Below are 12,918 nucleotides of genomic sequence, written 5' to 3'. Positions count from 1 at the left end.
ACTAGGTGCAATGACTTCCTCATTGAATTTTCCTTGTGGAAACCTGGCAGTGAATGTTGGAAATTCCTTTCCTTCCTTCCCATCTTCCTCTTTTTTTCCTTCCTTCTTCCTTCCCTTCCTTCCTTTCTCTTTCCCTCTTCCTTCTTTCCTTCTCTCCTTTCCTCCCTGTTCCTTCCTTTTCTTCCCTCCCTCCTCTATACTTTCTTACCTGAACAGAAAAACAGAAGACTAACTAACTTACTTCCCTCTCCTCCCCAGTAGGCTGCTGCTGGGTGGGGGACTGAAGGATTATGTAAATGGCTGGGAAACTGTCACAGAACAAACAGGAGTGTCAAAATCAAGGCTCGGGGCCGAATCCAGCCCATGGGATGCTTAAATCTGGCCCTTGGGGCTGGCCTGCAAATAGCAAAGGACTGGCCTGTTGGTGCCTCTGGCAGCCAAAACAGGGCGCGAGGGTGTGTGTGTGTGTTTCGGCCTGGACGGCCTACTACAGCATTCTGCTGGCCAAAACGGGACGTGGGGTTCTTTAAGATTTAAGCACACACACACACACCCAGCCAGCCCACAGAGGAGAACTACAATGCTGATCCATCCCTTGAAGAAATCCAGTTTGACACCCCTGTTAAAAAAGGATCCCATGACCATAGCAGCAGCCCAGCAGTGCTGAAGCAGCCACAACTTTCCCACATTTCATTCCCTCAGGAATAATGGATCCTGGCATTCTATAGGTTAGCCCAGTACTGTACCTTTGCTGACAAAGTTTTGCCTTATGACACAATATTTTGCCCTCTTAAAGGTTACAGACAGAAGAGTTTTAGCAATATATAAATCTTGTTTGACAAGAGTGAAAATAAATGGGAGAAGCAACATCTGTTTGGCAGCAGATAAGACATGTTGATTTTTACAGAGTGCAGAAAAGCAGCCTAGGTCTAATGTGCTTGACTTATTATAAACAAAACCATAATTACTACTTTTTTCATTTTGTGTTCTATTGCTACCATTGAAATACTATCCTAGTATTCCCCCCACCTTACCCCAACCCATTCCTTTCCTCTGTAAAACAGGATTATATGTCTTTTGGGGGGTCTGAGAATCATCCTAGTCTTTAAGATTGTAAAAAGGCTGATTTGTTTTGGGAGCAAACCAGGGTGAATGGAACCGCAGAGAAAAATTTCCAGTGGTCGTAAGAGGGCATAGCTCCAATAAGCTTCTTGCTTTATCTTCAGTTAATAGAACAATTATATTGTGAAACAAATGGACTGTGTATATAATTTATAAAGCTTGCAGAACCTGGTTATATTGGCAGACAATTATGGCACATAGTTTTAGTTTTGTTGAAGTGATATGTGAAAGAATGTACTGTAATCAAACAGCAAACGAAGAAAAAATGTAGAGGGAAATTAGAAGATGAGATTTTTTAGAAGTGGGTGGAAAGGGTAAAAAAGCAGCCTCCAGTAAAATGAATGGAATTAAAAATGAAAGTGATGATATTATTTGGGAGGAAATTTGGAGAAACTCATATTTTAGAAAGTGGGAATTATAATGTACTTAAAACCAGAATTAAAATTAGAGCCATCGATGTTAAACCCCACCCCCCAAAAAGATGCAATTGAAGTCTGCATAAATAGGGGGAGGAGACAAAAGTAAATGCAAAGGGTATGGGGCAAGGGGTTAGGTTTCTGGAAAGGAGAGGGACAAGACTTGGATTAAAATTTAAAAGAGTTGACAAGAGTAAGATATATGACTTTATTCAGCTGGTATGCCGACTAAATTTTTGCTCTAGCTTGCCCAATACTTTTTATATCAGATGAAGGATAGTTTATGCTGCACTACTGTTTATAATATAATTATTGTTAATTATATTAATACATGGGAGTTGTATTGTGAACAAAATTAACTCTTTATACTATTGTTTATCTTATGCAAATTGTTAATCAAATTACCTTTTTCATTCTGGCTCATAAGCATAACTTTCATTAGCTTCCATGCTCAGTTACTGATTCTTGACATTTGCATCTGAATTCCTGTTGTTCTAGATTTTACAAACTTAGAGGCACATGTGTTTCTGTAGAGACAGAAGTCTGGGACCCAAATTACTACTAGCAGGAACTTAAGGCCAGGGCCAATGGCAAGAGATACTGAGAGCTGTAGTTCTACAGTATTTGGACAGCCACAGATTGTCTCTCTAGGTACTTCAATCCCAGTGGTGATCTATCCATTTCCTGCCATGAGTGACATGTTGTACCATTGCTTGATTTTAAAAAAAAAACATATTTACGTGGATGCTTAAAAATTGCTGCTACCTCTGATCTGTACCTTTAGTTCTTATTTTCTCTGAGTTCAGTCAAGTTTGATGTCTATATGAAAACTTCTGCTGGATACGTGGGTTGTACTTTGAGTACTTTATAGGGTAGAACTAATGACTGATAAATTATGACTCATAAAGTATTTTCCGTGCTCTTTCAGGAGAGATGCAGTGCCATTGGTGGATGCTTTTGACTTTTCTGATGCACTTTTAAATTCAGCCCTGGGAAGCTATGATGGCCATGCCTATCAGAGGCTTTATGAGTGGGCCAAGAAGTCACCAACCAATCACCAGGTGAGAAGAATCAATGAAATAACAGTAGCATTAGTACTTAGATTTATATACTGCTTCACAATGCTTTCCAGCCCTGTCTAAGTGGTTTACAGAGTCAGCATATTGCCCCCAACAATCTGGGTCCTGATGGAATGGAATATCAGGTTTGCATTAAAATAGCAGAAGCACTTAGACTTATATACTGCTTCATAGTGCTTTTACAGCCCTTTCTAAGCGGTTTATAGAGTCAGCACATTGCCCTCAACAATCTGGCTCCTCATTTTACCCACCTTGGAAGGATGGAAGGCTGAGTCAACCCTGAGCCGGTGAGATTTGAACTGTCGAACTGCAGCTAGCAGTCAGCTGAAGTAGCCTACAGTACTGCACTCTAACCACTGCGCCACCTCGGCTCTTAAAAAGCAGTGTTTAACAGGAAATATTTGCTTTTTCAACATCAGATGAAGACAAAATCTATTTTGCAGGCTTAAAAATATATTTGCATGATTCCCCAACACCTGGTTAATCCTATATAAGCATATAAAATACAAATTGGGACATAAGAAGTGATAGTATAGAACTAACTGAAACCTAACAAGGGTTCATTATTAACAGAACTCAGAATAAACAGAAAAGGTTAAATCTGAAATGATTTGGGATGCGCCTTAGAACGAGAAAAAAGGGAACTTGAGGGTTGATTCGGAGGAGAGAAAATGCAGGTAGCAGCCAAAGAAAAAGGCAGGTCTGCAAAGGGCGAGAAGCAGGATAGCAAGGGGGGGGGGGGATTGTCATCACAAGAATACAGATTACCTGGTACAAAGAGAGATGGAAAATTGAAGCAATCATCCTGAATAACTTTAAATTCTGGATTTAATAGTCTAATGGGATTTGAAATGGGCATGTATATTACTTCTATGCCTCAAGGCTGATGCAGAGACCTTCTCAATGTTGCTAAATAGGATCTTGTACTCTTTTTCCAAAGTCCTTTCATGACAAGTTGGACAAGAAAATGCATTAAAAGGCAAAACTATGTACCAACATGTTTTACAAACATAGGGACAGGCAATAGCCAGTTTAGTTTGTTTTACATAATGCACAAAACTTGCATTAAGAAAACATGGTAACTAATCAGTTTTACAAAATGTACATAATACACAGTGGTGGGATTCAAATAATTTAACAACCAGTTCTCTGCCTTAATGACCAGCTGGGTAGGCGGGGTTCAGTGGTCATGTGATTGGGTGGGCGTGGCCAACTCAATGTTACTTATGTCGATGGGCGTTTCACCTTAGCTGTTACAACGTAATTAAGGGTTAACCGGAGAGCAGTTTCTGTAAGCAGGGCAATAAAGATTACGCTAGAAACAACACCAGAATGTTTCCTTCCTGCCTTCCTTACAGGATTAGCCCTGCAAAGAGGAAAAAAACAAAATGAGATTTCTTCCAATAACCGGTTCTCCAAACTGCTTAGAAAGTTAACAACCGGTTCGCCTGAATAGGTACGAACTGGCTGAATCCCACCACTGAATACAGAATAATAGAGTTGGAATAGAGCCTGGAGGTCTTCTAGTCCAACCCCCTTCTCAAGCATGTGACTGATTGTGAAATGTTAGTAGGTTTAGACCTGGTTAGTATTGAATAGGAGAGCTCAAGAGAAAAGCAGGGCTAGTGGTTGGTCTGAGAAGGTGGGAAGATACTTTTCTAACCTTGTTTTTCCCCCCCTCCCTGAGTGGAAAATTAGAATGAATTAAGTGTTAATACCACTTTATAATGCCTTGGTAAGTCCACACTTGGAATACTGCATTCAGTTTTGGTCGCCGTGATGTAAAAAAGATGTGGAGACTCTAGAAAGAATGCAGAGAAGAGCAACAAAGATGGTTAGAGGACTGGAGGCTAAAACATATGAAGAATGGTTGCAGGAACTGGGTGTGTCTAGTTTAATGAAAAGAAGGACTAGGGGAGACATGATAGCAGTGTTCCAATATCTCAGGGGTTGCCACAAAGAAGAGGGAGTCAAACTATTCTCCAAAGCACCTGAGGGTAGAACAAGAAGCAATGGGTGGAAACTAATCAAAGAGAGAAGCAACTTAGAACTGAGGAGAAATTTCCTGACAGTTAGAACAATTAATCAGAAAAGGGGGGGAAAGGGGGAGGGGGCAGTGTCATAAATCAAGGACAGAGACTTGGCATAGGAAAGCTCTGCAATAATAGACAAGGCCTGCATTGCCACACTATAAGTAGTCCTCAACTAACAACCATTCGAAATTACAACACTGCTGAAAAATGTAACGTATAATCAATCTTCGCACTTACAGCTGTTGCAGTATCCTCACAGTCATATGATTAAAATTTGGGCACTTGGCAACTGGCTGTATTTGTAACAGTTGACTTCCCTGGGGTCATCATGTGATCACCATTTGTGACCCTGTGACCTTCTGACAAGCAAAGCCAATGGGGAAGCATGATTATATGATTTACTTATTAGTAATGATGCATTTAACAACTGTGGGGGGAAAGGTCATAAAATCAGGTGTGACTCACTTAACAACTGTCTTGCTCAGCAACAGAAATGCTGCTCTCAATTGTGGTCGTAAGCCGAGGACTAGCTATAATGGATTGCCCTCCATCCTTGTCAGCTCTGATCATCAGATGCAATTTGTGACAGCATACAATTATTCTAAAGTTCTCAGAATGTAGCATACAACCTGGGCTTGCAACATTCCCCTTTTTGTCCATTTTCAAATATTTGAGGGGGAATCGTTCACTCAGGCCCTAGCTCCCTTGCTATAGTGGCCATAGAGAAAGGCCTTGAAGGACAAGAGGAAGAACTACCAAAGCAATGGTCAGATAAGTGGGCTTGTGTCCATTCCAAAAAGTAATTTGAAAAAGCATCAAACACACCCTCCCCAGATTGTACAGATAAAACGAGGGAGGGGAAAGCACAGTCAGACTTGTAGGATTCTATTACTGTTACAGTGAAAGCAGTCCTGATTCCTGACCTATATGGCATTGGTTTCTTTGTCTTAAGATTTTTAAGGACTATTTGCAGACTGCTATTTTGTTTTGGATAAGAACTTGTTCTAGCTGGGTTTATCAACTGGAAGGTTGGCAGTTTGAAACCCAAGCACTGAATGACGGGGTCCCAGTCTTGCCCCAGGTCCTGCCAACTTAGCAGTTCGAAAACATCTAAATGCAATTAGATAAATAGGTACCACTTCAGTGGGAAGGTAACAGCATTTCATCACCTCGGCGTTTAGTCATGCTGGCCATATAACCACAGAAGCATCTTTGGACAATGCTGGGCTCTTCAACTGTGAATTGGAAATGAGCACTGTTCCCTAGACACAACTGGACAGGGGAAATTTTTACTTTCTATTAAGAACTTAGGAGCCCTGGTTACACTACATTTAGTTTAACACAGTGAAAATATAAACATGGAGTTAGTTATGAAGCTGTAATGAGAATATCAAGCTATTATGTTCTGCCTTGCCTTTGCCAACAAGTCATATGCCTAATGCTTTCCCTTCCCTTTCCCTTTCCAACAGGATGATCGAGTCTTCAAGACATACTTAAAGCCACTTTTCCAGAACGCTCTCTCCAAGCTTTGAAGAGGAGTCTGGCACGGGGAAACTCTTTTCCAAACTGCCTTCCAAGCAACACTATGTTTTCCTTAATAAGCACATGAAATGTAATTGCAGACTGCCTTTAAGCTGGATAAGCAGCAGACTCAATTCTCCCAAAGGTGCTTTTTCCAAAAGGCAACTGGACATTGGGGTGGGGGTGGGGTTCCCTTTGAAAATGTTTTGTTTCTCATCCAAGAGGCGTCTTTCTTTGAAGAGAAGAAGTTTCTTGGATGAGAAGCAAAATATTTTCAAAGGGAAAAAAAATCCAAAAAAAAAAAATCCAGTTGCCTTTTGGAAAAAGCACCTTTGGAACAACCATGACCTGGATGATTGAGAATCTCTATAAACAGCAGAGTTCTTTTGCCATACAAAAGGCAGGCAGCTGATTCCTAAAGAGCATATGATGGTGGGATGTTCACAAGATGTTTCACCACCGGATAGTGTTTCACAGATTTTGCATACAGTCAAACAAAGTCCATCCAGTTAGAACTAGGAAAAATCATACATATTCCCAAAAGAATCTTATCAATCCTGATGCCCTTCAAATATACTAGACTGCAACCATCCACAGGGAAGTTGTAGTCCAAGTCATTTGGGAGCCAGTAAGCTAGAAGAGGATGCCCTAAAGCAGCACCCCCCCAATCTTTTGGGTGCCAGAGACCGGTTTCATGGAAAGAGGTTTTTCCATGGGCCGGAGGGGGTGTGGTTTCGCATGCTGCCTGCCTCCTATAGATGGGGCTTCACTTGTTTGCGTGGACCAGCTTCTGGCATCTCTTGGACTGATGCCTGTCCAAGGACCAGGGGTTGGGGACCCCTGCCTTAAAACAGTGGTGATGAGGTGCTAATAGGAAAGGGTTCATAGAATTGGATTGCTTTTGAGTCAGTGCTGATTTCTAGCAATTGCCTAGACTAGTACTTGCGGTTGGGATAATAATAGTTAAAGAGTTGGAAGGGACCTTGGAGGTCTTTTAGTCCAACCCCCTGCTCAGGCAGGAATCCCTCTACTATTTCAGACAAATGGTTGTCCAATATCTTCTTTAAAACTTCCAGTGTTGGAGAATTCACAACTTCTGGAGATAAGTTGTTCCACTGGTTAATTGATCTAACTGTCAGGAAATTTCTTCTTAGTTCTAGGTTGCTTCTCTCAATGATGAGAGGGAGGGACTGGCCCAAGGTCACCGTTGGCTTTATGCCTACATTGGCATTAGAACTCACAAGTCTCCCAGATTCTAGCCTGGTGCCTTAATCATGACACTAAAGTGGTTCTCACAAAGTTTTAGGGCTTATTTAATTTTTGAAAAAGTTCCTAGTGAAACCCCCATTGGAGGCTTACTAGTTATGGACCAAATCAATTTCACAAAATGACCCTGAGATAGTATCGCTGGAGGGCAATTAGAAAATTACACCAGCTGTCCTTACTGATTGAATACACACTGACCTCAAATCTAATTTTGCTTTACTTAAGTGCATTCTCAGAACCAAACACATCATATATATTGTGCTGCCTCTCCCATCCCCTTCTAAAATCTCAAAACTTGGGATGCTTTTTCTTACAGCGCATATTACAAATGTTTGACGTTTTATCTTGCGATTGTTAACACTGGATTCAGATCTGTATTCAAACTGGATCTCATCTCAACTGTATTTTGGACATTTGCTATTTCTCCATCTTCTACAAATAAAGTAACAAAAAATCACCAAGAAGTTAAAAGGAATATGTTGAAATATAGTGACCTTCAAACATAGATGAGAATTGAATAAAAGAGTTAGATACAGCCAGAGGTATTATAAATACATTTACAACCCTCTATGTGATGAGCTAGTAAATTTAAACTGGAATATGGGATTTGTCTGCAACTGCTTTGTAAGTTACATTATATTTGTCTTTGTCCTACAATCCCATTTACAAAGAAGCTTTTGAAGGACAAAAGAACACAATCAATACACGATTAGTTATATTTGTTATCTAGCTTAATTAAGAATAAAATGACTGACATCCATAATATTTTTTTAAAAACTCTGTTCAACATGCCCTGTTTCAAGTTGGAAATGATTGTTCAGACCTTTTGGGAAAGTTTCCAATAGTGTTTTATTTTTTCTGGAGAAGTTACAAGTTCTAAATCAAGCATTGAACATCTTGCAACATCCAGAACATTTCCAACAACCTCAGAATAACCCATTTCAAGCTTGAAATGTTTTGAATATAAAGCAGTCTCCTCTTAACATTCCACTGCGTAAAGGCATGTAAAGGCACGTAAAGGCATAAAGGCATCAGGCATGTATTTTAAATTAGAAGTGAAAAGGTTCCTTTTTAAAAAATCTAAGGGGTATCACAAAATACATACCTACAGAAGCAGCCTTAGATTTGTTCCCCTGAAGGGTAGCAACCAGGTGAAAAGGATGGATTCGGGCAGATCAGGTGTCACAACCAGGGGCCTCATTTGGGTGCTGCTAAAAGTTATAAAGGCAGCTTAATTCACCTCATAAAGCTATTAAAAAATGTTTCTTGACGCACTCAACTGAGGGACCTGATTGGTACAGTGTTGAAGGTGCAGGCCAAGAAACCAGAATCCCAAACCAGGAGACTGTGTCTTCTAGTGCCCCCTTAGGTACCAAAACCAGCTATGGGCCACTTTTTCTCAGGTGAGTCCACCTTGCAGGCTATTGCTGTGTAGCAAATAGGGATCAGAAGCATTATATATGCTGCCTTGAATTACAGAAAATAAAGACATAGAGATCAAATGATAAATTAAAATTTGGCAATCAAGTGTAAAGATTTAATCACTATAGTCATGAGGAATTGAAATTTTAAAGTTTAAGAGGTGATATTTCAGAATCTCGACAAAGTGCTATGACTAATAAAAACCATATTTTATTATAAAATATTTTAATTAATAAATTATGATGTGGGCTGGGCATAGATGAATGACTCCTGTGATTTACAGACAATAAAAATTAGCTTGCTCCAGTCATTTCCTTTATCAGATTTACTTTGCTCTACAACATTTAACATTTATTTCAAAGTTTCTATTCATTTTTAGAGATAATTTTCCCTCCCCAGCAAAAGAAAAGAAACAGCAAAAATAATAATTAACCACACAAAGATTCTTTACGGTCAGAAGTAGAGGCACAATTTCCTGCAATGTCAGCAGCAACAACAAAAACCAAACCATTGTCTTTCATTGCATATTTCAGTGCTTACGAAAATCTTTATTAAAACTGCTATTTTTTCTCAAATCCAATAACATTGAGAGTTGTGTACCATGTTGCAAATTCTAAAATGAGCTGCTTAATTGGCACAAAACATTACTAATTGCCAAGATTCATTATGAATTTCATCTTATTAAAAATACTAAATTGTTTCTGATGCAATTAAAGTACATACGCATATATACCAGAATATAACGCAGGAGCTAATACAGCAAATGCTAAGGGTTTGCATCAGATTAATATTTAAACTTAACGTTTGCTCTTTATGTAAAAATTCCTAAGAATAGATCCAGTCCCAGAAATGTATGATCTCTCCCACTTAGCCTCTATACATTCGTGTCTGTCTGTCTATCTTATCTATGTATTTAAGTTAATTTGTAGAGGTAGTCCTCAAATTATGAGAATTGGGACCAGAATTTCTTTTGTTAAACTTAAGTGAGTCATACCTGATTTTATGAACTTTTTTTTACCACAGTTCTTAACTGAATCACTGCAGTTGCTAAGTGAATCATTGGATCATTAAGCTTCCAGTGATATTATGGCTTCCAAAGCTGTCGCTAATCTGGCTTCCGCCCATTGACACTGCTTGTGAGAAGCCAGCTGGCAAATGGTGATCACATGACCTTATGACAATGCAGCTGTCGGAAAGACATGCCCACTGCCAAGTATGCAAATTCTGATCACATATCTGTGATTATGCTGTGATAGTCATAAGTGTGAGTACTGGTCATAAGTCACTTTTTTCAGTGACTATAACAGTGCTGTTATAACTTCAAACAATCGCTAAACAAATGTTTGTTGAGGACTAGCTGCATAGCTGCTGAATACATAGTGATTCCAGGTGGTTAAAACCCACAATTTAACACACACCCACATACACATACCCTGTTGTGGTGACAACAGAACCAGATAAGTCACTTGATCAGCTCTGAGTGGGATCCCCAAGCCCACTGACAAAAGGATGTCTTCAAGGCCTCGCAAAAAAGCAACAAGGTGGGGGGCCAATCTTATCTATGAGGGAAATGATGTTCCAAAGGGAGGGAGCCACCCAGGGGTGATTTCCTGCCAGTTCTAACTTCTTCTATAGAAGAGGTTCCACAAATCTACAGTGCAGTTTAGAACCGGTTCCAGCTCCCTCCCCCCGCCCGTTCGGACATCATCAAGATGAAGAGCGAGAGGAGGAATTCTGGAAGTTGAAGTCCACAAGTCTTAAAGGTGTCAAGTTTGAACACCCCTGGGGTTTTTTTCTAAAGGGTTAGGGGTGCAAGGTCTTGTAACTTGACAGCTTTACTTGCGTGCTTCAAATGCCAGAGTTTCTGAGCCAACATTTGGTTGCTAAGCAAGAGCGTTAAGTGAGTTTCACCACATTTTACAAGTTGGCCACTCCCACCTGGTCACACGGCTGGCAAGCCACTCCCACAAAGCAGGGCAAACCTACAGAAGAGGTTCTACAATATTTTGAAAGCCACCACTGGAGCAACCACAGAGACGGCCCTTTTCCTAGATTCCACCGCATGTACTTTCCTGATAGTTGGGACCTGCAACATGCCCTGCCTTTCTGTTTTGTTGGGCCAGAGATACGTAACCCGGGAGAGTCACACTGTCAATTAACCTGCCCAAAACCACCTAGGGCTTTAAAGTTGATAAGCAGCCCCTTGAATTACACCTGGAAGCAAATCAGCAACCAGCGCAGCTCCTGCAAAAGAAGTGGCACAAATGCAAATTTGGACTCCCACAAAACCATGCAGGCCACTGCATTTTGAGCCAATTGAAAGATTCTGGATGTTTTTTCAAGGACAACCCCATATACAGCACACTGCAATAGTCAATTACATTGTGCATGATGCATCCCTCTTGTTCCACATCGTTTTATGTTTAGGGATCATGTTGGAATGGATGCCACCTCTTTCAGGAGAAACGTGTTTTTTGAGTGAAGTATAGCTCCTGCTTTGTTCCTTATGCAATGCAATGCTGGCAATGCTGACAGCATGGTTAGGTTATATCAGGATACCTGATACTTTAGTTTCCTGTTTCAAAACATTAAAGGTGTAGGCCTGAAATAATAAGTTGTTGTAGGTCTCCATCCTCTTTTTATTTCCATTACCAATAAAGTGTCTTTTGCAATTTGGGGGTAGGAACTGAACACAGTGGATGTAGCCTGAGCAGTTTCAGTGTCACAACCAGGCCCTTCTAAACTTACAGAGGTGAAATGGGAATAGTTGCTGGCATTCAGAGAATCTGAGGTTTGCTTTTCAGCATGACAGCTGCCTTTATTCCCTCTTCCTACCGGTATTTGCCTCTCAAGATTGTCCCAGCTACTCTGAATTTGGTAGATTTATGGGTTTCCGACCACCACCCAATGCCCTGTAGCCTATAAGCTCTGTAAAATAAATTAAAGTAATTTTTCATGACAATCTGCCATGATCTGGTACATCAGTTTAAATAGCCTAGAATCAGCATGCTTAGGAAACACCTAAACTTGACTGTGCATCTCTTAAAATAGCATACTCTTAAATGTATTTTAAAGCAATTTCTGTACTGTTCTATATAGTTGTCAAAATATTGTTCCAGGATTCAAAATTATGTATTCAAGTCAGGAACATTTAGGCAAGTTAGTAAAAGCTTTGGAAATATATAAGAAAGGCTTGGACTCATAGCTACATGCTTAATTCCCTAAGGATGCCGGTCAGCAACAGCCTTTTTCTGTTCCAAATTGCAAACAACATGACTATGAAATCAAATCCATATGAAAAGTACATACATACAGACTTACTGTCTACATTTGCGCATATTAAACTATGATTTAATATTATATATGAGTCATGACAAACTCAAGGAAAACTTCCATCTTCTCTATATGGCCACGAAGACAAGAAAGATTTCAGTTTCCATAGTTTTTGCTTTCTGGCTATAAACTATGAAAATAGTTGTTTAAATATTCATCAAGGTTAGTTCTAAAGTATAATGCAGGGTTCATAAGCAAAAGGAAACCCCTGGAAATTTTAAAGAGCTCTAGGCCAAATGGACCAAGTATTCAGATTCTATATTGGAAAGAATAATATTTCTGTATCTGAATGGATCCTTGGAATTTTGAGATCATGTTGGGGAGATTGTCAACAAAGGATTGCCATGGAAAGATAACTTATTCATGAAACAATTGCTCTAAACGGCATAGACAAAAATGCAATTTATCAGAACCAAAATAATAAACTCGCTTCTGCAACCAGTTTTTGCTCTCTGCACCCCAACCTACTTCATTTTCAAAGAATGCCTTACATGAGGCCAAAGGCTCCCCTAGGGAGCAAATGCTACACTAGAGAGTAGGGCTTTGTATAGCATGCCAACTTCTCATTTAATTATCAGATGGGGCAGAGATCAGAAGAGGAGGTACGGCATATTGGTTCCTATTCTAAGAAAATGTCATTTGCATTGTCCAGCCTATTTTCCATTTACAAGTGCTTTGAAAAGCCTAGCCAATAATTTTAAGTTCTGTCTCTACTTTAAATGTTCT

At 39.9% G+C, this 12,918-nt stretch overlaps 1 protein-coding gene across 2 annotated transcripts in view; it reads left to right on the top strand.

The window, feature by feature from the left end:
- The window catches only part of ACOX2 (acyl-CoA oxidase 2), a 36,114-nt gene extending 26,997 nt beyond the window's left edge, over window positions 1–9,117 (top strand). For both annotated transcript variants that reach the window (XM_087708772.1, XM_087708773.1), the window contains exons 14-15: window positions 2,467–2,599; window positions 6,120–9,117. In XM_087708772.1, the coding sequence (XP_087564898.1) occupies window positions 2,467–2,599; window positions 6,120–6,182 (196 nt within the window). In that variant the 3' untranslated portion in view covers window positions 6,183–9,117. The remainder of the gene's footprint in view (window positions 1–2,466; window positions 2,600–6,119) is intronic.
- Window positions 9,118–12,918: the final 3,801 nt, after the last annotated feature.

This window comes from Thamnophis sirtalis, unplaced genomic scaffold, assembly GCF_051295495.1.
Source record: "Thamnophis sirtalis isolate CommonGarterSnake01/CBP01778 unplaced genomic scaffold, rThaSir2_p1.2 scaffold_3, whole genome shotgun sequence".
Classification (NCBI taxonomy): Eukaryota; Metazoa; Chordata; class Lepidosauria; order Squamata; family Natricidae; genus Thamnophis; species Thamnophis sirtalis.
Note: the sequence above shows the minus strand (reverse complement) of the source record. Positions and strands in the feature narration are given on the sequence as shown.